This window comes from Natator depressus, chromosome 24 (assembly GCF_965152275.1).
Source record: "Natator depressus isolate rNatDep1 chromosome 24, rNatDep2.hap1, whole genome shotgun sequence".
Classification (NCBI taxonomy): Eukaryota; Metazoa; Chordata; order Testudines; family Cheloniidae; genus Natator; species Natator depressus.
The window spans coordinates 9188849-9216500 of NC_134257.1; the positions used below are offsets into that span (position 1 = coordinate 9188849).

Genomic DNA, 27652 nt, shown 5'->3' on the forward strand with positions numbered 1-27652 from the left:
GTTGCCCCTTTTGACCAAACTTGCTAGTCACTGCTTAGGGCCCCGTGGGTGTTCCAGTGGAGAGTAGAAATTGGAGCTAGGTATTTCTGTGATGCAGTTTTGCTTATTTACAAGGAGTATACCAAGTCCTGTGCTTCTGAATGCAGAGGAAATCAAATAGCAAGGAACAGCTTCTGTTGCTCATAGCACCAAGCACGAGCTTTTCAGCCTGCACTTCTGACCCAAAAAACCTCTCCCCAGGTTTCTTCTGGGGTCAGCCACATGCTTTCAGCTGCTCATTCCTCCAGGTTAGCTTCTAGTTCTCTCCTCTGTCTGGTCTCAGTTTCTGTGTGTTCTCTTCCCCCCAATACCCAGGTGAACTCAGTAGGTGCTGCTAGTCTCTAGGTAGACTTCATTAGGGTTTGTTTTAAGTGTGGCCCCCACTGTCTCTTACAACTAGCTTAAATGGGCAATTTATTCACACTTTTGACTCATCCCATAACAAAGTTTCACCTGCCCCAGCTCATAATAAGAGTAGGTTTCTAGCCCTCGTGGCTGCAGAGAAAAGCTGGAAATCACAATGTCTTAAGTCTCAAAAACCAGATGGCCAATCATTGATTATTTTTTATATTATCATGATTTTATATCAAGCTGGTCTTGTGGGTTTTTTTGCGGGGTGGAGCTGACTATGACTGTCGGGTGCTGGGGGCTGGCAATAGTGTCCCAGGGCTCCAGTGGCTGCCAGTGTGGCAGCAGGAAGTCACTTGTCTCTGTGGTGAGAACTGCCAGTGGCAGGGGGCTGGTTTCCAGTGGAGTGGATGGGATTTCTCACGGGGGCAAAAGATGTTGTGCCCCCAGGGATCTTGGGTTGGGTGCCTCTCACAAGCTACATAGGGCTAATCTGGGTCAGCATGTGGAGGGGAGACCCCATATTAGGCTGACTAGATGTCCTGATTTTATTGGGATCGTCCTGACTTTTGGGTCTTTTTCTTATATAGGCTCCTATTACCCCCCCTCCCCATCCCGATTTTTCACATTTGCTCTCTGGTCACCCTACCCCCTATAGAACCCTGACCTAGACAGGTGTGCAGACCCCCACAAGCCCCGCCCAGCTTCCATCGATCTCTCAGTGCTCGATCGTTCTCCCCTGGCCGCTCCTACCGCCTCGATCTCTCGGCGCTCCGCTCCGCGCCGGGACGGGCTGATTTCTCTCGGCCTGCGCTCGCTCTCCCCTGGGCCAGGCCGGAGCAGTCGCTCGGCGGCGGCGGCGGAGCGAGATGAGCCTGGCGGGGGGCAGGGCGCCGCGCCGCACGGCGGGGAACCGGCTGGCGGGGCTGCTGAATGCCGAGGAGGATGAGTTCTACCAGACCACCTACGGGGGCTTCACGGAGGTGGGGCGAGCAGGAGGGTGGCCGTGGAGAGGGGTCCGGGGTCCGGGGGAGGGGCCCCGGGAGGGCGGGGGGAGGGGCACCGGGAGGGGCAGAGCCCCGAGGGAGGGGGCTGTGAGGGGCCCCGGGAGGGCGGGGGGGAGGGGCAGAGGCCCGGGGGAGGGGCACCGGGAGGGCGGGGGAGAGGCCTGGGGGAGGGGGCTGTGAGGGGCCCCGGGAGGGCGGGGGAGAGGCCTGGGGGAGGGGGCTGTGAGGGGCCCCGGGAGGGCGGGGGAGAGGCCTGGGGGAGGGGGCTGTGAGGGGCCCCGGGAGGGCAGCGTGGGGGGCTTTGTGGGGGGAATCGGTCCTTTGGGGAGCAGAGTTGGGGGGTGGGGGAGTGCAGCAAGGCCCTGTGGAGGCTGAGCTGGGGGGCTGTGGGCTCCTTTGAGGACAGCTGTGATTTGGGTGGGGGCACGAGGCAGAGCGGGACTCCCAAAGGGGCAGCGGGATCTGCTCAGCTGTGACTGTCGTTTGCCCCCCTCTCCCGGGCAGGAGTCGGGAGATGACGAGTACAAAGGCGACCAGTCGGACAGTGACGACGAAGTGGACTCTGACTTTGACATTGACGAGGGCGACGAGCCGGCCAGTGACCAGGACGATGACGAGCCCAAGAGGAAACGCAGGGTGGTCACCAAGGCTTACAAGGTAAGGGTGGAGCAGCTGGTTGTGGTGCTGGGTGACCCAGCCTCTGGTTCTGTATTGGGGTAGTACCTAAGAACACCCACCAGTCATGGACCAGGACCCCAGTGTGCTGGGTGCTGTATGGACAGTGAAGAAAATGGTGGTCTCTGCCCCCAAAGAGCTTCCAATTTAAGTACAAGACAGGAGACACTAGGTGGGTACAGACAGGGGCGCACAAGGAAACAACAAAACAACCGCAGTCAGCATGATGTGCAGTGGTCTCAACGCACCAGTTGTCTAATCGCTGTTTCTGATATAGCCCTGTTGGGCTGAGGGAGGGACCCACATGAAAGCTGCTGCCAAAACTCTTAGTACAACCAGATTGTAATCTAGTGTAGGGGGTAGCCGGGGAGTTCACAGCAATTCCATGTATAGGCTGTTTCGTTTATGATCTTGGCGGCAGCAGAACCCTGAAAGCATCTTCAATTAGTGTGTTTCAGGAGTGGGAGTGCAGGCTCATGGGCAGGACTCCTGGGTTCTATTTCCAGCTCTGGGATGGAGTGTGGCCTCATGTTTAACCAGGAGATGGGCAGTCAGGACTCATGGGTTCTTTGCTGGCTCTTGAAGGGAGTGATGTCTAGTGGTTAGAAACTGACCATAATAAACAGACTGCAGCAATGGTCAAAGTAAATCGGAGATTGAAAATGTTCTTTCTGTAATCAAAGGTGTAACTAGTAATACAGGCAAAGCACTTTTCTTTTTAAAGGCGTTTATGTTGGCAGGGGCCCTCTTGCAAAAACAAGCTGCAAAATCCCTTGTGGCTCTTTATTTAAATGGGGTTGAACTCTCCAAAGCAGCATTAAATAGCAAGCCCCCAGGAGGTTCTTTTTTTCCTCACATCAGCTCTTATCTGAACCTACTAGGAGCCCATCAAAAGCCTGAGACCCAAGAAGCCCGATACGGCTTCCAGCAGCTCCCAGAAGGCGCGAGAGGAGAAGTCTGCGCCCCTGGAACTCCAGGATGAAGTGGGAGACAGTAAGTGTGGCTGATGCTCATTAGGATCAAATTTATTGCCTTTAGGTGAGATGAAAAACTGGTTTCTGAAGGTTTTCTCGAAGCTTCTGCATCGATTTGCAGGGCAGAGGTTTGATTCAAAGTTATTCAACTACAACTGCTGGGCTGAGCTATGATCCACGGACAGGGAGGAATCATCGTGGGGTTGCTATGCTGGTTTCTTGGTAGCTACGCTGTCTCTGCCCGCCGTACCCAGTGTCCTGACTTTCCCTCCCACTCCTCGGGCTTACAGGCCGCAAGTACATGCGCCAGTCGACTACGGAGCACACGCGCCAGACCTTCCTGCGTGTCCAGGAGCGTCAGGTGCAGTCGAAGCGCAAGAAGGGGGGGCAGAACTATGACAGGCCGCTGACGCAGGAGGAGCTGCTGGAGGAGGCCAAGATCACAGAGGAGATTAACCTGCGGTCTCTGGGTGAGTGACATGGGTAGGAGGCCCTGGGAAACACACAGGCTCTTCACTCAGGTTGGCAGCAGGAGCCTGGTGCACCAGTCAGGGCTGTACTGGTCTACTGGAGACAACATGATCTGATGGGCGTTACGATTCCCAACCTTGTCCTCTGCCTAAGTTCTAGTGCCAGCTCTGGAAGGGTGTATTATCTCCTAGCTAGAGCAGGGGACCTGGAGCTAGGACTCCGGGGTTCTGTTCCCAGTTCTTGAATGAGAGTGGAGTCTAGTAGTTAGAGCAGTGTGGGGGTGGAATCTGGACTCCTGGATTTTATTTCTAGCTCTACCATGGGCCATTCATTTCACCTCTGTGTGCCTTGGTTTCCCCAACTGTAAGCGTGGATAATGCTACCCAAGCATTAGTTCTGTGGATGATATATAGACGTGCCTAGGCACCTCCACTCACCATCATGAATGGTTCAGAATTATAGGCATAATACAGGAGGTCTCTGGCTCATTCAGTTACTAGCCACCCCTTATGGGAGCCTGTGTGCCCCTCCTTGGTTCTCCGAGCACCAGGAAAGAGTTTACAGACCATTGGTGACCCGCGACGTGTACTCTGAGAGCTTCTGGTGTGGCACAGATCTCTCTGTCGAAATGCTGGAGTCACAGTTAATGGCTCTTGCAGTGGTTCCATGTGGTACCTTCCAGTGTGAGGTAAAGAGCTCAGAGCTCTGAAGGCAGTAGAGCGGGCTCAGTAGCCGGACTGTTGACTGGTGGTCTTCTCTGAGCTGCCCCATCCTTCCAAGCCCTGCTCCGTTCACCTTCGGTTCAATCGCCCTTGCAGAAACCTATGAGCGGCTGGAAGCTGACAAGAGGAAGCATGTGCAGAAGAAGCGGAAGTGCGTGGGGCCGGTGATCCGCTACTACTCGGGGACCATGCCGCTGATCACTGACCTCGGGGTGAAGGAGGAGAACGTGGATGTGGAAGGGTAGGTGTTGGGGATTGTATTTATTCCTCCCATCTCCCTAGCCTGAACTCCGGCCCCTCGGGATGGGCTGCCAACTCCCTCCTAGGTCTCACTGTCCCTGCTGACTCCTACACTCTGGCTGGCAGGTGCCAACCCCACTTCCTAGGGGATTCCCCTGAGCCAGCTCGTGGGAGACGTCAGCCCCATCTTGCAGACCCCAGCCATTCAGTCAGTCCTCTTTGGCGTCCCAGCTTTCAGCTGCTTCTCTGAACTGGATCCTGAGCCCCAACAGCCACCGATTTCTTCTTCGTCAGCAGCACAAGTGTGATCTGGATCCCTCGAGGTGGCAGGTGTTTGGTCCCTGGTTAGCCTCCGGCTGAGGACATGGGGCCAGTTGTGGAATTCCCACCTGGACCTAGCTTGAGTTTCAAACACAGCTCAGGCCCATGCTGATCCCTCGCTCCTCCCGTACTCCAAGGGTATCCCAGGTGGGGCTGGTAGGATTAGAACTCAGGCTTGGACAAAGCAGGGCCATGCCTCCTTTCGCTAGAACCTGCTGCCCCAAGATGGGATTTGTGTGGGGTTTGCACCCTGACTTATGTGGAGGTTGCCTGGAGATCTTTACTGAGCACAAGTGCCTGGTACATGCTTTGTCTCCCCTCCCCCGCACCTCCCAAAAGCCCCATGCGTCCTTGTGCCCCCTCATCCCCAGAGCCCTGGATGTTCTTATTTCCGCTGTTACATTTGAAGCTTGAGCTGATTCCTGTGTTTTCTCCCCACCCCCAGGTTGGATCAAGACACGCAGCAAACAGCAGAGGCTCCCCAGGCTTCCGCCTCCCAGGCTGGCAAATGCTCTCGCACCTTCATCACCTTTAGCGACGACGAGACCTTTGAGCGCTTCTTCCCTAAGGCCAAGCAGCCCAAGCTGCCCGTGAAGGAGATCTGCCCCGTCACGCACAAGCCGGCCGTCTACCGGGACCCCATCACCGACATCCCCTACTCCAACATCCGGGCCTTCAAAATCATCCGTGAGGCCTACAAGAAATACATCACTGCCCATGGGCTGCCCAACGCGGCGGCTTCCGCGGCCCTGGGGGCAGGGCCGCCCACAACGGACCCAAATGTCCGGGCGACCAGGCAGAAAATCATCATCAAACAAACCGTCCCGGCCACATAAAGCCCAGGAGTGGTTGTTCCCTTTCCAGGAGGGAACTTCTTAAAGGGACACAGGCACATTTGGGTGGCTCAGTATTGACCCGCCCCTTCTACTTCCCTGTGTATCTTTCTTTCAAACTCAAACAGGTGGTGGTTCATTGCTCTTTATTTATTATTTTATTTTTTAATAAAAAAAGCAATGCCTGCAGCAGTCCCACCAGAACAAACCAGCGTGCACAGCCCCTCCCTCGCAGGAGACCCTACAAAAACCAAACCAGCGTGCACTAGAGGAGCTATGCAGTGGGTGGGATCACTTATGCTGTAAGGAGGCAGGATGGATTTTAAGCTCGGAAATGGTGCCTGTTTAACAATTTAGAAAGATAATAAAGTGACAGGACGGACGCTGTCTGCACTGTGTGGCTCATTGTGGGGAGGGGAGGAGCTGGTGAAAGAGGCTGGATTCTGCGGCAGCCTGACATCCCGTCTCGCTGATCACCGCAGGGGCAGTGCCAGTGCGCGAGTGCCCTGGAGAGCGTCAGGCCCCGGGTGACGTTCAGTTTGTTCTAGCTGAGACTGCGGGCAGGGTAAAGCTCCCGTTGCAGCAGCCAGAGGCACAAGGAGCGGTTTGCGCTGAACCCCTGACTCGTGGCACCAACTGGAGCCTTGGCAGGGCTGTAAAGTACAGGCGGTTGCGTGACTCGGACAGATTAGTTGGTGTCTGCCTCCTGCCAGTGCTCCAGCGAGGCTTCGCCAGCCTGCAGGGCTCTGATAAGTGTTGTCAGTAACACCCCTGGGAGGTCCAGAGCAGCGTTTTATTCCTCGGGATTGTCAGGCATCCTTGCCAGCCCGGCTGCTTCAATGAGGAGAGAAGGGAAATAAAAGAACCCACCATTCCAGGGGTGATTTCCTCAGTTGCCCTCCCTGCCCCTGCCCATCCGATTTCCTACTTGTGGCCAGCTTGATCCCTGCCCCCTCCCTACTCATCTGGTTTTAAATGTCTCAGGCACTGGGGCTTCCGCACCTTGGGGGATGAGGCTGCAGCTCCAGAGAGCTTGTTAACAAGCCATTCCTGAGTTTCAGCTTAAATTTCTCTCTCTCGTTCCTTGTTATCCCCCAAGCAATTCTTCCTCCTTGCAGCTGGCTAGCATCGTACCCCCATCCCCTGCCAAAGGGTACAGCTTAGTTCTGCCTGTCTAGTGTCTTATCCAGTCCCGTCCCCAAAGTATCTGAATGCTTTGCGTACAGTCATGTGTTGATCCTCCCAGGGATTTAACATTATCCCCATATTCCCCAGATGGGGAAACTGAGGCACGAGGTCTCATGCTACCCCAAGGAGTCAGAGCTGGGAATTGAATCCAGATCTTGAATCCCAGTCACGTGCCTTAACTGCAAGCTCATCCTTCTTTCCTTACCCCACATCTCCATTAAGCTGTCTTCATAAATTAGCCCCCCACCCCCTTTCTCTAATTCAGTTTAATAGATTATAGGCCAGAAGGGACCTTTATTAGTTGTATTACGGTAACAGATGGGAGGTGTAGTCATGGACCAGGCCCCCATCGTGCTGGGAGCTGTATGTTCTTTGTTAGGTGTATTATGGTAGCAGCTGGGACCCCCCCCAGTCACGGACCGGCTGTCCACTGTGCTAGGTGCGGTACAGGCACATCAAGGAGTGCCAATCTTTAAAAAAGGGAAGAAGGAGGATCCTGGGAACTACAGGCCGGTCAGCCTCACCTCAGTCCCTGGAAAAATCATGGAGCAGGTCCTCAAAGAATCAATCCTGAAGCACTTACATGAGAGGAAAGTGATCAGGAACAGTCAGCATGGATTCACCAAGGGAAGGTCATGCCTGACTAATCTAATCGCTTTTTATGATGAGATTACTGGTTCTGTGGATGAAGGGAAAGCAGTGGATGTATTGTTTCTTGTCTTTAGCAAAGCTTTTGACACGGTCTCCCACAGTATTCTTGTCAGCAAGTTAAGGAAGTATGGGCTGGATGAATGCACTATAAGGTGGGTAGAAAGCTGGCTAGATTGTCGGGCTCAACGGGTAGTGATCAATGGCTCCATGTCTAGTTGGCAGCCGGTGTCAAGTGGAGTGCCCCAGGGGTTGGTCCTGGGGCCGGTTTTGTTCAATATCTTCATAAATGATCTGGAGGATGGTGTGGATTGCACTCTCAGCAAATTTGCGGATGATACTAAACTGGGAGGAGTGGTAGATACGCTGGAGGGGAGGGATAGGATACAGAAGGACCTAGACAAATTGGAGGATTGGGCCAAAAGAAATCTGATGAGGTTCAATAAGGATAAGTGCAGGGTCCTGCACTTAGGATGGAAGAATCCAATGCACCGCTACAGACTAGGGACCGAATGGCTCGGCAGCAGTTCTGCAGAAAAGGACCTAGGGGGTGACAGTGGACGAGAAGCTGGATATGAGTCAACAGTGTGCCCTTGTTGCCAAGAAGGCCAATGGCATTTTGGGATGTATAAGTAGGGGCATAGCGAGCAGATCGAGGGATGTGATCGTTCCCCTCTATTCGACATTGGTGAGGCCTCATCTGGAGTACTGTGTCCAGTTTTGGGCCCCACACTACAAGAAGGATGTGGATAAATTGGAGAGAGTCCAGCGAAGGGCAACAAAAATGATTAGGGGTCTAGAGCACATGACTTATGAAGAGAGGCTGAGGGAGCTGGGATTGTTTAGTCTGCAGAAGAGAAGAATGAGGGGGGATTTGATAGCTGCTTTCAACTACCTGAAAGGGGGTTCCAAAGAGGATGGCTCTAGACTGTTCTCAATGGTAGCAGATGACAGAACGAGGAGTAATGGTCTCAAGTTGCAATGGGGGAGGTTTAGATTGGATATTAGGAAAAACTTTTTCACTAAGAGGGTGGTGAAACACTGGAATGCGTTACCTAGGGAGGTGGTAGAATCTCCTTCCTTAGAGGTTTTTAAGGTCAGGCTTGACAAAGCCCTGGCTGGGATGATTTAACTGGGAATTGGTCCTGCTTCGAGCAGGGGGTTGGACTAGATGACCTTCTGGGGTCCCTTCCAACCCTGATAGTCTATGATTCTATCCCTGCCTCACAGAGCTCTCAGTCTAATCCAGGCTGCAGAATTTCTCTTGCACGTCTGATCCTGAGCTAAAGCCAGGATTCCCAGTGCGGTTGCATGGGTCCTGGAGTGAGAGGGGTCCTCTCTTCTCAGCTCTGCCAGGATGCCTGTGTGGCTGGCTCTCATTCCTGCTGCTAAGGCCTCCTCCATGCCCTGGCCTCCTCCATGACCTCGCCACCTGCAAAGCAAATCAGGGGCAACCGAGAGCTGCCCCCCTTCATGTGGCAATTCTGGCATTTGACCACTGGGGGTCTGCAGGGCTCTGGGAAAACTGGCTGGGCAGTTGGAGTGATTGATAACCAGCCTGTCTATGTGATCTCGCCCTCCCACCCTCCCCTTTGCCCAGCTGGAGCTAAAATAATAATATGCTGATCTCACACACTTCGCTGGTGGTATCCCTTGCCTCAGCACTGCGCTGCGGCTACTTTCACCCAGCCTGGAAAGGCAGCGTCCTGGACTGCCAGGGGAAGGTAAGCTGGAAGCCTTGCTCCCGGGCGGTAGGTTTCTCCATGGGGTGCGAGGCTGGTCTAATCACAAAGCTAATATTCTAAGCGGCTTGCCAAAGGGGCACAGGGCTGGCTTGCCCTCTTCGGCCATTGCTCATTGGGCTGTGGATTCTCACCTCAGGCTTGCATTGAAGGGGACGGGCTGCCCATGTGGGATCAGTGCCTGCTTTTCTGTGGGCTGTAGGGCACGTGTTCCTCTTGTAGGTAGGTGAAGGCACCCTTCCCTGGTGCACTGAGAGACCTTCTCTGCCTGGGATATCCACTGCTTGTACTTGACCCTCCGGGTAAACAGCTTTGTCTCCTATCATGGCTCCGTGCACGATCCTCATGGCTTTCGGCTACTAGGCCTGCTTTTCCCCCACCAAAAGAATATAAAAAGCATGACAGGGCTACGATGTGGATCCTCCTACGCAGCCCAGAGTGCTGTATAAATGGTACAGACTCCTACGGGTCGGTTTGACTAGCGCTGAAATGTGGCTACCTCTGGGGAGGGCTGCAGCAGCTGATATAATCGTTTAGGACAGGGCCCGAGTACCATAACTGCAGGAGGAATATTAGCTAGGCAACATCGCAATTCACAGGCTGGAATTTGGCTGGGACTCTGGGGCTAACATCCGCTGAAGCACTAGGGGATCTTTAGCGATGGGGGCTTGTATGTGTTACACCTGTCACACAGCCCTCCCTAGTGCCCCGTGCTGACCCAATACGAGCGCGCCACCTAGCGAAACCTCCAGCACTGCTTCCGGCAGATCTGGGTGGGTGGCGCTTGGAGGTCTCCTATCCAGCTTACCCACCCAGCCTGCCCCTACTCAGCCTCTGAAACCTAGTTTGATCCCAGCACCAGGTGGCACAACCGCAGACCGAGTTGCTTGGAATAAAACAAGAGGACGGTCAGGTTTTGCCCTGGGGAAAGGCCAAAGGGCTATTGCCAGATTCCCAGAGCCCTCCAGGACATTGTGCCCTTGCTTTGTAGTCAGAAGCCAGCTTAGCCCCGGTAAGGCTGCGGCTACATGTGAGCACCTGGCCGCTGTGATCTCAGCAGAGCAAGGTCAGGCAGAGTCGGGCCCAGCAGGGAGCACGTGGCCACAGGGGCTGTTAGAAAGGCTTTTTTGACCGGAGCTGGTGTCTGGCTGCTGCTTTAACATGCTAATGGGTAATCATATAAATAATTCCCTCTGTGGCAGGTCCCCTGGGTGGCTGTCTCTGGCCTGCGTTAGACAGGAGGTCAGACTAACCGATCAGAGCGACTCCGTCAGGCCTTAGCGGCAGTGGGCTTGATTCTGATCACCCATATGCTGGTAAATCGAGAGTAACTGCACTGAAGACTGGTGTGAGATCAGAATCCCTCCTGGTGGCTCTGTGGCAATGTTATCCCTGTGCCCTGGCCAGCCCTGTCTGCTTATGTAGTTAGCTCATGACTCCCAGAGTGCCCATCACCGTGGGGGCTGGGCCCTGCGCCAATGAGCTTACAAGCAACAGATGGCAGGGCGCAGGGCTTGAGCGGGTGAATGGTCTGTAGACGCTCCCCTTAACACTGCCAGAGCTGGGTACAAGGGCCTGAGGACAGAGGTGTCGACTTCCCCAGTTCCCGGAGGGTGCTCGACCCCCGCTCTGCCCCTGGCCCTGCCCCCACTCCACTCCCCTTCCCCAAATCCCCCACCCCTTCCTGTCCCAGCCCTTCCCCCAACCCCCCCCCACCTCCTGAACACTGCTGAACAGCTGATCACGGTGGGCGGCAGGCACTGGGAGGGAGGGGGAGGAGCTGATTGGCGGGCCGTGGGCGGGTGGGAGGGGGAGGAGCTGATCCGTGGGGCTGCCGGTGGGTGCTGAACACCGACTATTTTTTCCCCATGGGTGCTCCAGCCCCAGAGCACCCAGGGAGTCGGCGCCGATGCCTGAGGGTGAATGCGACTCAGGCCCATTCTTGAAGATGCTTCCCAGCTGAGCATCTCAAAGCACCTCCCATTGTACTGGATGGAGGAAACCATGGGGCTGTCTACCCTCGGAGTTCATAGATTCATAGCTGCCAAGGCCAGAAGGGACCATGGGGATCATCTAGTGAGACCACCTGTGTAACGCGGGCCAGAGACCTGCCCCAAAGGAATTCCTAGCGCAGAGCTGTTAGAAAAACATCCAGTCTTGTTTGAAGCATGGTCAGTGACGGAGAATCCACCATGACCCTTGGGAAATTGTTCCAGCAGCTAATTACTCTCCAGGTTAAAACATGCACCTTATTTCCAGTCCGAATGTGTCTAGCTTCAATTTCCAGCCATTGGATCGTGTTTGGCTTTTCTCTGCTCGTGTAAAGAGCCTATTATTCAATACTTGTTCCCCATGTGGGTATTCACAGAGTGGGATCAAGTCCCACCATAGTCTTCTCTTGGTTAAACTAAATGGACTGAGCTCCTGGAGTCTCTCGCTGTAAAGCAGGTTTTCGAATCCTTTAATCCTCCTTGCAGCTCCTCTCTGACCCCTCTCCGACTGGTCAGCCCTGTGGGCGCCCCGAGATAGCCCCGGAAAACCCACCGTACCGTGTAGCACTTTGCTCAGTGACTATTTAAGGCCCGTTTCTCTGCCCTGTTTCAGACCCCGCTCCAGCAGGGATGGGATGGGGCGGCCGTCCCACCTGTTCTCCAGCTGCCAGCTGCCACCGCTCTCCGAACAAGCATCAGGGACATGGCACTGGGCGCCAGGCTGACCCGTGTCAAGCCAGGTTGGCAGATTCCTGGAGCAGCTGCCTCAGCAGTTTTGATCAGTTGAAGGGCGGATGGTGCTGGCTGTGTCACTCCTTCATCTGCCCTTTAGGTTTAGCCCCCAGCGCCCCTTCTGTGCCCAGCAACTCCCTTCAATCCCTGGCCTACCCCCCTGATGCTTGGAGCCTTCTCCACCCCGAGCATGACACCCGTCCGTCCCCAGGGTGTCCATTCCCTCTCCAGCTCCATCTTTATCTCAGTGCAGGTGCCCTCCCCCTGCCACCCTTAGCCCAGCCCCACCACCATCCCTGTCCCACTCTTGGCTGCGTTCCCCTTCCAGCATGGACCTATGGCCCCCAATGGACACTCTGGTCCCCTCCAGGGGCACCCTCTGCATCCTCCCACCCTGCTCAGCGCGTCTGCGTCAGACTCGCTCCCTTATCGGCCAGTGCCGATGGCTGTGGGGCTGGGACGAGCCCTGGGTGGGGCTGTGGGGTCTCTGATAAGGACACTGAGCTACTGCAGCTGTTTGGAGACAGGGAGGGGCAGCTCCATGGAGGGTGGGGGGAGGAATAGGGGCTGATTTCGCCATTTGTGCCACGGGCCCTTGTGCTGAAGCTTTGGGGATGGGGTGGGAGACGAGGGCAGTTAATGCACCATCCCCTTGGGAGGGGCGGGAGGTTGGCTGGGCCTGGCTGCTGGATTCCTGCCCGCTGCTACTCTGGACCCTGCAGTGTCTTCAGACAGCAGGGATGCCAGGAAATTCAATAATATCCACTGGCAGTGAGTTCCACAGGCTAACCTCACTAATATCTAGTGGCAAGGAGTTCCACAGGCTAACCTCACTAATATCCCATGGCAAGGAGTCCCACAGGCTGACCATACAGTGGCCAGGAGTTCCATGGAACAATCTCACTAATACCCAGTGGCAGGCAGTTCTGCGGCCTAACCTGATTAATAGCCAATGACAGAGAGTTGCACTGTCTAGTCTCACTAATATTCAGTGGCAGGGAGTCCCCTGGGCTAATCTCTCTAATATCGAGTGGCAGGGAAATACACAACCTAACCTCGCTAATAGCCAGTAGCAGGGAGTTCCGTGAGCTAACCTTGCTAATATCCCACATCAGGGAGTCCCACTGGCTAATCTCACTGATATCTTGTAGCAGGGAGTTCCAAAGGTCAGCATCAGTCCTGTCCCTCTGCAGTGACCCAGCGGTCTTGTGTGGCAGCAGGGAGTCCCATGGGTGAACCTTATGAATGCCCCGCTGCAGGGAGAGCCCACATCTGTTTGTGTCCCTACCCAGGCTAAGTCTCTGCTCGGTTGCTGAGGGGGGTTGCCTCCGACGCTGCTGAACCATGACGTCCTACCGGATGGAGCTGGAGAAGTACCGGGACATTGACGAGGAGAAGCTTCTGAGGGAACTTTCCCCCGAGGAGCTGGACCAGCTGGACCTAGAGCTGCAGGATATGGATCCCGAGGTGAGGCCACCCACAGGGCTGGCAGGGGAAGGAGGTGATGCTGCGGCTTGGGGGGAGTTGCTGACCTCCAGGCTTCAAAGCCTCACTCCAATCCCCACCCCACCCCTGACCCTGGCTTTCCCTGGGCCTTTGTGGTGCAGCCATGACGGTCATAATACTCTTTGAAACTCCGACCAGTGGGGGTGGGGGAGAGTGCAGTTCAGTTCAGTTCAGTGGTTAGAGCAGGGGGCTGGGGTCTATTCCCAGCTCTGGTACTAACTCCCTGAGTAAACCACTCCCCTGCTGTGTGCCTCAGTTTCCCCACTGTAACATGGGGCATTGGCGCCAGGCTTCATTCATTGCCATTTGCAAAGGGCTTTGTGCCCCTCCTCAGGGGCAAGGGGGCTGTGATCTCTATGGGGGGGCTTGTCCCGCCAGTGACCCCTTCCCGCCTCCCTCTTCCAGAACATGATGCTCCCAGCCGGGCTGCGCCAGCGAGACCAGACCAAGAAGAGCCCGACGGGGCCACTGGACCGGGACGCCCTCATGCATCACCTGGAGAAGCAGGCGCTGGAGGTGAAGGAGCGTGAGGACCTGGTGCCATTCACTGGCGAGAAGAGAGGTACCAGGGCAGTGTGTGTGTATGTGTGTGTGGGTGCTCGGGGGCTTGGCTCAGCCTGACCCGGCATTGGCACAAATGGCACAGACTCTGGCATTCGCCTGATCTCCCCCCTGGTTGGGGGAGAAGGGCTCATGGCCCAATCTGCTAGGAGGTCCCTGCCCATGCCATGGGGCCTGTGCCAGAGGATACGTGTCCCCCACCCACCAGGGCAGGGTTAGGCTGGTGGGTGGATATGTGCTCTTGGCAGCTGTGGGGGTTCATTCCCCATGGGGGCAGTGCTAGAGGGTACCAAGCCCCCATGCAGGGACAGTGCCGGGGGGGCAGGTGCCCCACACCAGTGGAGGGGCAGCACTTAGGGGCACACCGCCGCCTGTGTCTCTGGGTGGCCAAGCAGTGCTGGGTCAGGTGGACCAGGCCAGCGAGAATGGCCCTATGGGGGGCCCTGCCTTGGCCTTTGTGGGGTGGGCAGGGCTGTCCCTGGGTGCTGCTGGCCGAGCGTCTGCCCAGGTGCTGGGCTGCAAGGCTGGGACGGAAGGGATTATACGTAGCTCAGCCCAGGAGCTGAGGCCGCTCCAAAGTATCTTGGTGAGTGGCTCGGCTGCCCTGTCCGCTCCAAGCTGGGGCCCCATCAGCCCAGACACAGCAGCTCCTGGCCCTGGAGCCCACCCCTTGTCCTGGCCACTCCCCATAACCCTGGGCAGCCGGCAGGGGCCAGCTCCTTGGGGCAGGGCGAGGGCAGAGCTGCTGAGGTTTTGGGGAGGCAGCAAGGTCTAGTGGGCATGGCACTAGGTTGGGCCTCAGGATACCTGGGTTCTATTCCCACTGGCCTACGGGGGGATCTTGGGCAAGTCCCTTCCCTTCCTGGTGCCTCAGTTTCTCCTGTCTCCCAAGTCTGTCTGATCTATTGAGACTGAGCTCTTCAGGGCAGGGAGCGCCTCCCACTCTGGGTCTGTGCAGTGCCCAGCGCAGCAGGGCCCCAGTCTCAGCTCTGGATGCCACCCTAAAGGGCCAATTCTCTGATTGGGGACCCCTCCTGTGACGCTCCTCCCCCTGAGCTGCTGGCCACAGTGCTGTGCACTTCAGGGTCCATTCCCCGGCGTCACCATGGCCCCAGGCCAACAGCTTCCTGTGGCTTCCATTTCGGCTGAAAGGGTGGCTGGGGCCAGAAGTGACTCCCCTGCCCCATCCGTGGGGCCTGGAGTCAACCTGGTGACCCCAACTCACCTGGGAGACTCACCAGGGAGGCCCAGGAGGGAATGGGCCATGGAGGCTGAGCTGCTCTCTGGCCCCAGAGGGGTCCCCACGGGGGGGCAGCATAGGAGAACACTGAGCCCAGGCTCTGCCCGTCCTGTGAATGCCTGGGGCTGCCAATCAGGGGACGTCTTCTGCCACACTGGACAAATTATAACAAACATCCTCCCAACCCCACGGAGATCGTGGCGCTAAAAGATCCACCCGGGGCCCTGGGAGCGCGGGGCCCTAGAACATCAAGGCGAGGCCCTGGGGCAGAGACAGAGTCCTCGGGAGATGCCGGGTCACCTGCCTGGCTCCTGAGCACCGCTGAGCTCTAAATCTGCCTCTGGCTGCTAGGGCGCTGGACTCGTCGGGAGCGCCAGGCTGAGCTGGGGGGTGGCTGAGAAGCAGGGCTCTCCGACGGCAGCCCGCAGGGGCGGGGATCCTCCCGCCTCACTCAGCTGGCCGGACAGGAGCTGCTGACGGTGGAACCCCCATTACGCAGGTGGAGACAGCAGGCCTGGTGCTGCTCTGGCCTGGGTGTGGTTGGAAACGGTTCCCCATAAAATCCTCCCTGTGCAGGGGCCTCCCCATCCAGTGGGCAGCTGGCATGAGGGTCCCGTCCCCACCCTGCTCCCACCCCCGCTGCAGGGGGTGGAGCAGGGGTGTGGCTGCGGCACCCTGTGCTGTGGCTATTCTCGGCTCCCCAGGGTCCGTACAGGGTGGGGCGGGTCTGTGGCCGTGGTGCACTGCGCTGTGCCTATTCTTTTCTCCCCAGGGCCCACTGGGACCCCGAGGCTGCTCCAACTTCCCCTGGGTGCCAGGCAGGGCCCTGCACCAACCCAGAATCCAGGGAGAGCAAAGGCGTCTTAGCCACCCCGCACCCCAATCCTGCTCCCAGATCAGGAGCAGAGTGACTGGGATCGGGCCCAGTGCAGGGGCTCCACATGTCCTGTCCATAGCCCCTGGCCACCCGATGGCCCATTATCTCCCCGCCTCCCCTCCGGAGCATGATCACAAGCAGGCGCTGGCACTGCTAGGCTGCGAGTCCATGGAGCCAGGCCAGCTACACAACGTCTCTTGTGGTGGGTTCTGTGCTGCCCGGGAGGGACGTGCGGCATCAGAATGTCATGCTCCGGGAGATGGGCCCGATGCGATGCGCCGGTGAAATGAAACCCAGGCCAGGGTGATGCTGCCCCCGGTGCCCCAGCTGGGCAGGAGGTGCCCGGAGCGGTTGCTGCTGCAGCATCCTGAAAATCGGGTGTCTGACAGCGGCTTTCCCCTGAAGCTAAGAGCCCCGAGGCGCTTCCAGGCTGGTTAGTCACATCCGAAAAGGTCACTCTCCTCTGCTCCATCTCCCCCAGCCTTCCTTTGGACCCTGCCCAGCGCAGGACCTCCTAGTTTATGCAGTTTCCTGTCCCACCCTGTGACCGTGGCCTGCGGGCACCTTCCAGGCGTGGATGAAGCCACGTGACTGACCCCTGCCATGTGTGGCTTGTTCTCTCGCCCGGGGAGGATTGTGCGGGTTGGGGGAGTGTTGGGGTTGGAGGAGGGCGAGGTGGAGAAGCAGACAGAGGAGCAGGGGGAAGGCTGGGACGGTCCAGTCCTGGGGGAGTTCGTGCCCCAGTCTGGGACCAGCCCGCCGAGGAAGCCCCAGCTGCTGCACAGTTGGTAGAAAGTTCCCCTGGACCTGGACACAGGTCCTCAGATTTAGGGTCTTCTAGAGGTGCTGGGCCACTGAGCTCTTTGCGGGTGAGGCCCGAGGCTATTCCACGGGAAGACAGCATCGAGAGCAGAATATTGGGCCGGCCCTGATCTAACTGATGTGGGATCTCACGCCACTGCCAGAACCCATCCCAGCCATCCCAGGTTCAATCCTGGGTGCTACATTCTCTCCATCTCTGCACCGATCAGGTCCATCTGTCCCTCAGTGCTCCCCCGTCTGTTGGTCTGCACTTGTTGTCTCTCGCCTTACGCTGTCAGCTCCTCGGGGCAGGGGCCCGCACCTTGCGGTGTCTGTGTGTAGTGGGGCTGGGGCTCTGCAATCCACACCCTGATAACCTCTAGCCCTGGGGGCTGGCACGTGCTCCCCGCCGTGAAGGGGCTGGAGTGAATGAGTCACAGGAATTTTACAGAGCCGAGGCCAGAACTCCCTGCGAGGCTGTCAAAGGGGTCGGCCGCACTCTTACATTCTGTCACTCAGCGCTGCCCCGGCCTTTCAGTTGGAGTCTCCTTTGCTTCCTGTCCTGACCTTGTGTGGCTGCTAAACAGCTACAACACTCTGCCCCAGAGGTGGCTGCATTTGTGCACCACCCGGCTGATCTGGGACGGCAATTCCCCCTGTCACTGGGGGAAGCAGGGATTCCAGGGCAGAAGGCACTGTGGGAATCGAAGATGTTGTCACCAGTCGATGGCTACCTGGCATCAACAGGCTGCTACTTATAACCTCGTGGCGGCCGGGGGAATAGAAACCACATCTTCCTACTCTAAAAGTCCAGGCTCCTGCCACGTGAGCTGCTTGAGAATCTCCACTGTCTGCTGGCAGTATAGGTCCTATGACACACACCTGATTCCATGCAGCAGAGCACAGTGGAGCACATATGCTGCTATGTTACAGTTCTAAGCTTTGCTGCTCTTCAGCCCAGACACTAACCCCAGTCTGTCTCTCTGCAGGAAAACCCTTTATCCCAAAGAACCCCCAGCGGGAGATCCCCAAGGAGGAGCAGATCACGCTGGAACCTGAGCTGGAGGAAGCCCTGGCCAATGCCACTGAGGCAGAGATGTGTGACATTGCAGGTGAAGGGCCTGGGGCCCTTGGGGGCAGCAAACCCAGTCTGCTTTGGGGCCACAGCAGTGTGGAAGGCAGCAGTGCCCTACCTGCGTGCTAGTGGCGAATGCCCGGGGCCAAGGCTCTGGCTTGACGTCACTGTGGCTGCCATTTCCGGGGTGGGTATGTTGTGACTGGGGGCTGAGTGAATGTTGGCCGGGTCCTGGCACTGGCGGGGATTCAGATGGAGCTAATGAGATGCTGAGCCCCCCAGGTTGGGTCATAGGTTCAATCCCCACTCCCAGAGACCTCTGGAGCACGAAGCTCCAGCTCTGCTGCGGAAGCTGAAAGGTGAGGCTGTTGGCCAGGGCTGTAGCAGGCTCATCATCTGCCATGTGTGACCGCTCCAGGGGGTGGGAGATGCTGAGAGCAGGGACCAGGTCCCGCCTACCCCACAGGGGGCATGGGCATCATCATGGGGAGCCGGGGTGGGTACCAGGAACAACCTCGGGCCTTAGAGCTAGGGGGCCCTGGGGACAGCTGCCCTAAAACATCCCTGAGGGGACGCAGGGTGAGGGATAGGTCGGGGGAGCAAATGACAGGCCTGTGGGCACAGGCACCACTGAAATCGACGGGCATCTTGCCACCTATGCCAGGGCTGGATTTGACCTCTCAGAGCTCCTGTAATTAACAAGTGTGTCTTGCAAACGGCAGTGGGGCTAATGGCAGGGGAATGTGTTGAGGTTTGGGGGTCTGCTGTGTGTGAAAATGCCTGGCCAGACGGGGGAGCTGTGGAGTCTTGTGCAGACGGAGCATGCCCGGGGAGCTTGGCGTCTCTGGACGAACCACGCGTGTGAGAGGCTGCCGTGTGCGTGTGGGCAGAGGCGGGTTTGTGCGTGTTGTATGCACGTCCCTGTGTGAAGGCACGTGTGTGAGCGTATACATGCGTCCGGGTGTGTGTATGTGCATGGGCCCCTGTGTGTACCCAAGCCTGTGTGAGTCCATGTGCGGACGTATACCTGTGGGTCTGCGTGGTTGTATGCACCTGTGCGAACACATGCACCTATGTGAATCCACGTAGGCGTGAGCACATGGGCACGCATGGCCTGGCGTGCACATATACTCACGAGTGTTTGTGCCCTCGCCTTGCTTCAGGGGCTAGTACATTCAGGCTGGCTCGTTGCCTGGCACAGATACATAGCAGACCTCTTAGCTCCTCGGGTGGGGGTGGGAGGGCGTAGAGGGACAAGGCGGTAAAGCGAGATCTAGGCTCACCCCATTCCTAGTTCAGCAGCACAAAGCTCGACCTGCTTGAGATCTGGGACCCAGCTTTGGTGCCCTGCCCCCATGCCGCCTCAGGGATGTTACTGCTCCTGCCCATACAAGCCATGATGAGCTCCGATTCCCAGAGCTCAGCAGCGAGCGAGCTGGCCGGGAGCCAGCGGGTGGCTAAAATGAGAAAGGCAGGCTCTAGGGCTATCCGCTTACACCCGCCGGGGAGATGCTAGGCCAATAAAAATACATGGGGCATGTGGTGAGAGATTACATTTAGGGGCTTTTCCTATGGCCTCCCGCAGCCAGCCGCGGTCGGGTTGTGAGCGTGGCCGCAGGGCTGCCCTGTGGCCTGCCACAGTAATAGAGAAGTGCCATCAACCTCCAGGTCATGGGGCACTTTGTGAGCCTTGTATGTATAGGAATTGCTTGCCCACCCACTAACATGCAGCCACCTCTGGGGTGGAACACGGCAGCTATTTATAAAAGGCATCGTCACCCACTATGTGCATACTGCCATCTCTGGGGTGGAAGATTTTAGACAGGGAGCACTCTCTCAGTGGTGAGACAGCAGCTTCTGGCAGGGAATGTGGACGCTGCTTGTACAGGGATCCCTTCCTCTGTGCTGAGATGCAGCCACCTCTGGGGTGCAAGGTGGTAGCTGTTTAACAGCAAACAGCAACATCCCGACTGTCACTTAGTGCAGTTTAGTGAAATTGGCCAGGAGGGTGCAGGGTGGGCCGAGGACAGCAGAGAGCTGCAGCGACCCCCACCCCCTACCTCTGCAGCTTAGACTCTCGGCCTTTGTTATTAAACCCAGCGGCCTGTTTGCTGTTCCCTCCCCGACAGCCATTCTGGGGATGTACACCCTGATGAGCAACAAGCAGTACTATGAAGCCATTTGCAGCGGCAACATCACCAGCACCGAAGGCATCAATAGTGAGTGCGCTCCACCGGCCCGCGGGGCGGCAGGGCGGGGTTTGCGCTCATCCCACGCGCCAGCTGACTCCGGTGGGGTTGCTCAGTCAGTCGCAGAGCTCACGGCCCGGGTCCCTAGGTCTGGATTGTTCCCCCTGCGGGACTGTGAACCTGCTCTCAGGAAACGCGGGATGTGAAACCAGCAGATCTGGGATGAGCACGAAATGGGGTTTATCAGTTCCTCTCTGTTTGGATCGTTACGAGTGACGCAGTGCAGGAGATGTCAGGAAATGGAGGGGGCCAAATTCTCCCAGCATGTACCCAGGCATAAATCAGGAGTAGCCAAAGCGGGGCACCTTCAGCGGCTCAGCGGCGTTCCCCTGGCTCCGAGGCCGGGTGGAGCGTGAGAGGATCGGGTCAGCGAATCTCCCCCTGCTGACCTGGTGGTGCGCGCGTGTTTCCCACCAGGTGTGGTAAAGCCGGATAGGTACAAACCAGTCCCAGACGAGCCGCCGAACCCCACCAACGTGGAGGAGACCCTGAAAAAAATCCAGAGCAACGACAAGGACCTGGAGGAGGTCAACCTGAACAATATCAAGGTCAGCTTCTCCCAGGGCAGCAAGGGGCATGGGAGAGGGTGGGAGCCCTGAGCCGTGGGGACATCTGACTGGGAAAAGCCCTGGGGTGAAATCCTGGTCCTACTGGGGTCAAGCATAATGGGGCCATTGATTCATTGGGGCCAGGACCTCAGCCCCTCGGGGAATAGATATCCACCTCCCTCCATCTATCTACCCCTTGGATCCACCCGCCCGATATCCACCTCCCTCCATCTATCTACCCCTTGGATCCACCCGCCCGATATCCACCTCCCTCCATCTATCTACCCCTTGGATCCACCCACCCAATATCCACCTCTCTCCATCTATCTACCCCTTGGATCCACCCGCCTGATATCCACCTCCCTCCATTTATCTACCCCTTCAATCCACCCGCCAGATAACCACCTCTCTCCATCTGTCTACCCCTTTGATCCATCCACCTGATATCCATTTACCTCCATCTGTCTAGCCCTTCCTTGCATCCATTCCTCGAGCCATCTCCCTGCATCTGTATACTACTTTGATCCATCCATCTACTCCATCCATACGTACCCCTTTGTGACCGAGGGTGTCTGGGGCCCCCCTCACTGGAAATGCCGAGGTCAGGGCAGGCTGCGAAAGGGAGAGCAGATACTCCCAACATTTTCCTGATACCTGACATGGCATATCTGGCATAACTCATTACAATTTTACAATATTGATATTCGTAATATCCTCAAATGTCCCCCAGATTCCATACAGCGTCACACGCGTGGATCCATCCATCTACTTCATCATCTATGTACCCCTTTGATCCACCCATCCATCTATTCCTCCATCCCCTCATCCATCTACCCCATTGATCCATCTCTTTACCTTATCCACCCCACTGTATCCCTCCCTCCCTCCATCCACCCATCTATCTCATCCTCCTCATCCCCCATCCCATCGACCCACTCATCTACCTCATCCCTCTGTCCATCCCTCCATTGTGAGGCGAGACAAACCCGTTTTCTCACTCTCTCCTCCTGCAGGACATTCCCATCCCGAAGCTGAAGGAAATCTGCGAAGCCATGAAAACCAACACCCACGTGAAGAAGCTGAGCCTGGTGGCGACTCGGAGCAACGACCCCGTGGCCAAGGTAAGCCCTCCCACTCCCGACAGACGGAGCCGCTCGGAGCATCCCCAGTTGCCGTTCTCTCCGAAGCTTTGACAAGCCATAGCTGGCACCAGAATCCCCGGGGAGTCTGACTCTTCCAGAGGGAAACAGCTTCCCCAATGGAAACGAGGGAAGAATTTTCCCTGGCTGGAGACTTAAGCCCCGGCTGGATTCAGCCAAGTCCTTAAGCAGTGCTTAACTTCACGCACTGGTGTAGGTCCCGTTGACCTCAGTGGGTACGTCTGTACTGCAGTCGGGAGGTGTGACTGCAGCGTGTGCAGACGTGCCCCAGCCGGTTGATCTAGTGAACTCGGGTAACATAACGGTGCATGGCAGGGGCTAGCTGCTCGTGCACATCCCCAGGGGCCTGGGCGGGCAGGTCTCGCCCATGCAGCTTCCCTGCTGTTTTGACTTGCGCTGGCTTTGCTCTAGCGAGATCCCAGCTAGCTCAGATACGTCGCCTCCCCGTCGCAGCGTAGACGCAGTCAGAGGGGCTTACGCTTGCTTCGGTGCTCTGCTGAATGGGGTCTTCAGTCTCAGCCCCATAGCTCGTCAAGCAAAGAACCACCCGGGACAGATGTGAGTCACGAGGCTTAACACACTGTCTGGAGGGAGCCCAGGTGATGATTGGAGGGAGCCCAGCTACTGGGATGATTTCCTGAGGGTCTCGGTGGATTTCAATGCAAACGGGATGTTTCTCTCACAGATCTCTCCAGGCCTTGTTTCGGGGAGGTTCTGTGGGCTGTGTGAGGCTGGTCAGGCCAGATGGTCCCAGTGGCGGCTGTGTTGACAGGTCCTGGGTAGACTTTTCAGCTCAGAACTGAACCCCCGTTCCACAACCTCAGCCTGGGGCTCCAGGACCATGCCGCAAACCTGGCTTGGCTGGAGCTGCGTGTACTAGCGCTGTCCCTTAGCCAGCAAGAGCTGGGAGGGTGAATGTGTCTCATGTCACTCAACAGCATCCCTGATAACTACCAGCCTTGACTTCCATCCAGACCAGGTCTTGAGGGTGGTGTCTAACTTGGAGGCCCTTATGTGGAGGGCCAGCGACCTTTTAGCTTTGTGTTCTGTACGGGGGCGCTGCGTGGGGAGGATGTCACCACAGCAAACCCTGCTTGCAGGCTGTGAAAGGTTGATGCGACTGACTCTGGTCTGGGACTCCCACAGGCCGTGGCCGAGATGCTGAAGGAGAACAAGACTCTTCAGAGCCTCAACATAGAATCCAATTTCATCACCAGTGCCGGGATGATGGTCGTCATCAAGGCCGTGCAGCAGAACACCATGCTGGCCGAGCTCAAGGTGGACAACCAGGTACGGCCCTGCCCAGCCACTAGGGAACACCGGGACGGGGCACTGGAAGGGCAAGCGAGTCCAAGCGTCATCTGACGGGTGGGCAGGAAGTGAAAGGTGGGGTTAGCGGACGTTGGACATCGTCGGTGGCTGGGATACAGACCTGTGTGCTGGGAACCCCTCAGTATCAATCCCAGCTCAGCTTCTGTGGGCACATGGGGTTTCAAATGCTGGCCCTATTGACATCAGCGGGAATTTGGCAATTGATTCTAATAGGAGTGTGACAGAGAGGGTGCCTCTCAGTGCCCCCTTGTGGCGTGGGATGGCTCTGCAGCATCCCTGCCTCAGTTTCCCCTCACCCAGGTTTTTACAAGGTCCAGGTGTTTATCAGTTAGAACTGCCCCCTCAGGCTAGGAGGCTGCTAATTATGACAAAGGCAGGGCTGGCCCCATTTCTCCTTAAAGGATCCAGTCACCCTGTGACCAGGAAGCTGGCCATTGTGTGCCTCAGTTTCCCGCAGGTAAAACAGGGATAATGCTACCTGGGTTCGTAAGGGGCATTGTCCACCTTCCCTAGCCAAGGGACAGATATTGTAATAACACTCCCTTATCTTTCTGGGGGTTAGGAGGGTTCACCTTTGTAGACAGAGGCTAATTATTAATGATCATCTCTGCTGGCTGCACATTGCTAATCGAGAGCCTGATCCGGGGAGGGGCTGAGTTCGCTCCGCACCCAGTGGCAGTAGTTCTCAAACTTTTGTACTGGTGACCCCTTTCACATAGCAAACCTCTGAGTGCGACCCCCCCTTATAAATCAAAACCACTTTTTAATATACTTAACACCATTATAAATGCTGGAGGCAAAGCGAGGTCTGGGGTGGAGGCTGACATCTCGCGACACCCTGAGGGGTCCCGACCCCCAGTCTGAGAACCCCGTGGGTCCATGGAGCAGAGGGGCTCAGCGCCTTGCAGCCATGGGCTGTGGGTTTGGTAAGGAGAGGCCCCATGAAGTGAATGGAAAGGCTCTGGTTGACTCCAAAAGGCCCCGGTTACTCAGGACAGCCAGATGCTTGGGCCGCTTGTCTGGGTCCAGAGTGAGGGCCCGGTGGAGGGTGCAATTGGGAACAACCAGCCATCTGCCCAGAGCTGTCGGGCCTGGGGTGGGCCCCATGCTGGGCCACAGGCCCTGGAGAACCCCGACTGCTCCTGCTTTGGGGGGTCAGAGCCCGTTAGATTCCAGCAGCCGGCTGTGAAGGCAGGGAGCTTGGCAGGGTGGACTCAGGACCCGACCCAGCGCCGTGCCACCATGCGAGTGCTGCCCTGCCCATAGCTGCTCCTGGCTCTGAACCCCACGGGCAGGGGACCCGGCCTGACGACCGCTCGGCCTTCCCTGCACAGAGAGAGAGAGAGAGAGAAACAATGGCTTGATCCTTTTGCTCCAGGCTACCACCCTCGGGCCCCCCCTGCGAGAGATCAGGGAGCCAGTCCAGGCCCGGGTCCTGGGCTAGCACAGGTGCCAAGGCTGGGCCATGCCTTGGAGGCCGGGGCGGCCGGCGGGACCCTAAGCACCTGAAATGCAGCCTCCACTTTACTGACAAGGTCTCCCAGAGGCCGGTGTCCATCCACAACAATCCCCGGTTTCCCGGGGGTGAGTAACAGGAGACGAGGCCTCTCGCCCTAGGGGCCGGCTCTGAGCTGGGCTCTGCTTTGTAGTCACCTCCCAGCAGCTGGTGTGCGATGAGTCTGGCGGCTGTCAGGCCAGCTCCCAGCCGCCTGGCAGTCTCTGCAGAGAGACCAAGGGGCGGCTGGGCCCTGGAGGGTCTGTGTGTGTGTGTGTGTGGCAGGCCAGTTGGGCTGGGCTGGAGGCAAGGCTGGTGGGCAGCCTGGGGGAAGGTGGGAGCAGAGCTCCTCACCCCTGGGGCTAAGCTCAGCCGGGCGCTGGTACCCACCGAGGCTGCCGTTCCTGCCCCCGCAGTCTCAGCGGCTGGGGGACTCGGTGGAGATGGAGATGGCCGCCATGCTGGAGAAGTGCCCCTCCATCATCCGCTTCGGGTACCACTTCACGCAGCAGGGACCAAGGGCCAGAGCCTCCATTGCCATCAGCAAGAACAATGAGCTCCGTAAGTAGCAGGCTGGGGAAGGGTGGGGAGGGGAGAGACCGACGGCTCGCCCATTTCCCCGGCCCCACTGCAGCAGCTCTGTGAGTCCGAGCTCCCTTGGCTTTACAATAGGCCCTGGCCCCAGATTTACCCGCATTGATGTGGCTCTGCTGACGATCTGAGGTCTGGTGCGCTCTGCTCTGGGGTGCAGCGCCTGGTTGACGGTACATTGCTGCTCCCCTCTAGCGGCTAGACCAGACAGAGCAGGTCCGAGGATGGCGCTAATCGTGCTGGTTCTTTAGCTTAAGCAGCCGAGACCTGTGCATTTGGATGTGGAGGTTCAGGGTTCAATTCCCCGCCCCTGGTGTCATTCCATGTGCTGCTGATTAGGACAGGAAGTGAAGGCTCCCCCAGCTGGCTGAACCTGCAGTGGGGGTGTGAGAGATTAGAATGGGAGAGCAGGCCATGGACTTCACCCAGGACGGGGATTAAGACCGCGGCAGAGGTAACACCCCCACGGACCATCCCACTGGGCCGCGCATTGCTGATGGATGTCAGCCTCTTCACTTCCTGTCCTAAACCGCCCAGCGGCATTTCCTTCCTGCCTATCTCCTGGATGGGCTGGAGCTAGATCTGGGGAGGGGGAGAAGATTTAGGGAGGTCGGTACTGGTTGATTTATAGAGGGTGGGGTGGGGGCCTCTGGGCTCAGCTCTGCGCCACCGATCCCCTTGCTGTGTCTGCCCCACAGGTCGCAAGCAGAGGAAGACATAATGCCCGGCGCCTGGCCCGTGTCTCTAACGCCTCTCCGTGCCTCGAAGCCATCGGCCCCGGCCGGCTGGTGCCCTGCGGCCAGGGCTCTGCCTCCAGCTCAAAGCAAAGGGGAGCTTTTTGTTCTTTTTGTAGATTTCCTGGAGCCGGCCCTCAGCTGTCGGCCCCCCGCCCCCCCTCCCGCCCCATCTAGTACTTGGAGTCCCCAGCTCAGGTTACTTGTTCTTAGGAAGAGAATTGAAGCGAGTGTTTTGGTTCTCACTGTAAATAAAGAGATCACTATGCGGACAGAGGGCCCAGGCTCCAGCACTGGGGTGGGGAGTGGGGACCAATACTGTGTAGGGCCGGGAGCCTCCTCCTCCCAGGGGCCAGTCCCAGCTGCTTCAGAGAAAGGACAATTCTTTCCCTTTGCACCCTGGGCTGCAGCAGGGCCAGCCCCTGCCCCGGCCAGCAGAGCTGGGCTCGCCGAGCCGCAGATCAGTCCATTTGCCCACTTGTCCCCCAGCTCCCCACTCCAGAAAGTGGCACCCTGCTCCTGGATTCACCCCCACCACCTGCACTTCCCTCCTTTGCCCCTGGATCCCCTCCCCGCCTTTAACCATGGAACCCTCCCGCCCCTCCCCATCTTTAATGCTGGATCCCTGGCTCTCCCCTCCTTTAACCCGGATTCTTCCCCTGCCTGCACCTCCTTCCTTTGCCCCTTGACCCCCCTGCACCCCTCCCCTCTCTCCCCCCACAGCCTCCAGCTGTCACATTCCTGACAGTGGTCCCTAGAGGCTGCCCTAGAGCTCGGGACCCTGCCCTAAGGCGCTCACCCTGTAACTAGCCAAGGGGTGGGAGGGGAAACTGAGGTGCAGCGCAGGGAAGTGACTTACCCAAGCTCACCCCCAACTGGAACAGGGCCTAGACCCTGTGGCGCTGGTGGTGGGGCCCTACCCCCTAAAGCGCTGTGCCTTGAGTGTACCGCTAATCTGACTCCCCCTCCCTTTTCCTGCCAGGCTCCCGTGCGCTGCTTGTCCACGGCCCAGTCTGGAAGGTCATTTCAAGGATGCCACTTCCCCCCTGCCCCTTCCTGCCGGCCGGTGTACGCACCTTCCTCATACTCCCCCCAGGCCCACAGCCCCCTCGCACACCTGCCGCCCAGGGCAGCTCCTGGGGCAATGGAGAGGCTGAGAATCAAGGGGCACCATGTTGGATGGGGGGGTCCCCCATGGGCACTTAGCCCTGCAGCCTCACTCCTGATCACCCCTGAGCTGGTGGTGCCCCTCAGGTCCAGGTTTCCCAGCCAGCCTAGCTCCTTATGGCCCCCTCCCTGCTGCCCAACAGGGGCTTCCCCCGCCGTGATGGGGGGATGGGCATGGCCCTACACGGCCATTGTCACTCTGACTCCAGACCTGGGGATCCCTGGGAACAGACACCCCTGGGGCAAAGGAGTTCGGATTCAAGCTCCACAGAGGGGCCATCGTGGGGAGGACCGATGTGGCTGGCCTCCCGTGCCCGGGCTGGGAGAGGGGAAGGCCCCCAAGCCGGGCGCCGACTGATGGGCTTATATGGTAAGGTGGCGTGCT

The 27652-nt window shown here is 57.7% G+C and overlaps 2 protein-coding genes across 3 annotated transcripts; both read left to right on the top strand.

Annotated features, from left to right (window-relative positions):
• Positions 1–1175: 1175 nt before the first annotated feature.
• VPS72 (vacuolar protein sorting 72 homolog) lies at positions 1176–6009 on the top strand. Its single transcript, XM_074938684.1, has 6 exons — positions 1176–1370; positions 1899–2051; positions 2951–3062; positions 3334–3513; positions 4333–4477; positions 5243–6009. Exons 1-6 carry the CDS (start codon positions 1257–1259, stop codon positions 5631–5633), a joined length of 1095 nt encoding a protein of 364 aa, XP_074794785.1. The 5' UTR covers positions 1176–1256; the 3' UTR covers positions 5634–6009.
• Positions 6010–9054: 3045 nt separating this feature from the next.
• Positions 9055–26260, top strand: TMOD4 (tropomodulin 4). 2 transcript variants are annotated; one of them, XM_074938270.1, is made up of 10 exons: positions 9055–9190; positions 13224–13398; positions 13843–13999; positions 17906–18028; positions 20121–20210; positions 20658–20788; positions 21802–21909; positions 23095–23238; positions 25192–25336; positions 26065–26260. In XM_074938270.1, the coding sequence occupies exons 2-10, from the start codon at positions 13276–13278 to the stop codon at positions 26085–26087; spliced, it is 1044 nt and encodes a 347-aa protein (XP_074794371.1). In that variant the 5' UTR covers positions 9055–9190; positions 13224–13275; the 3' UTR covers positions 26088–26260. The 2 variants fall into 2 exon arrangements, with proteins under 2 accessions (XP_074794371.1, XP_074794372.1); XM_074938271.1 differs by lacking the exon at positions 20121–20210.
• Positions 26261–27652: the final 1392 nt, after the last annotated feature.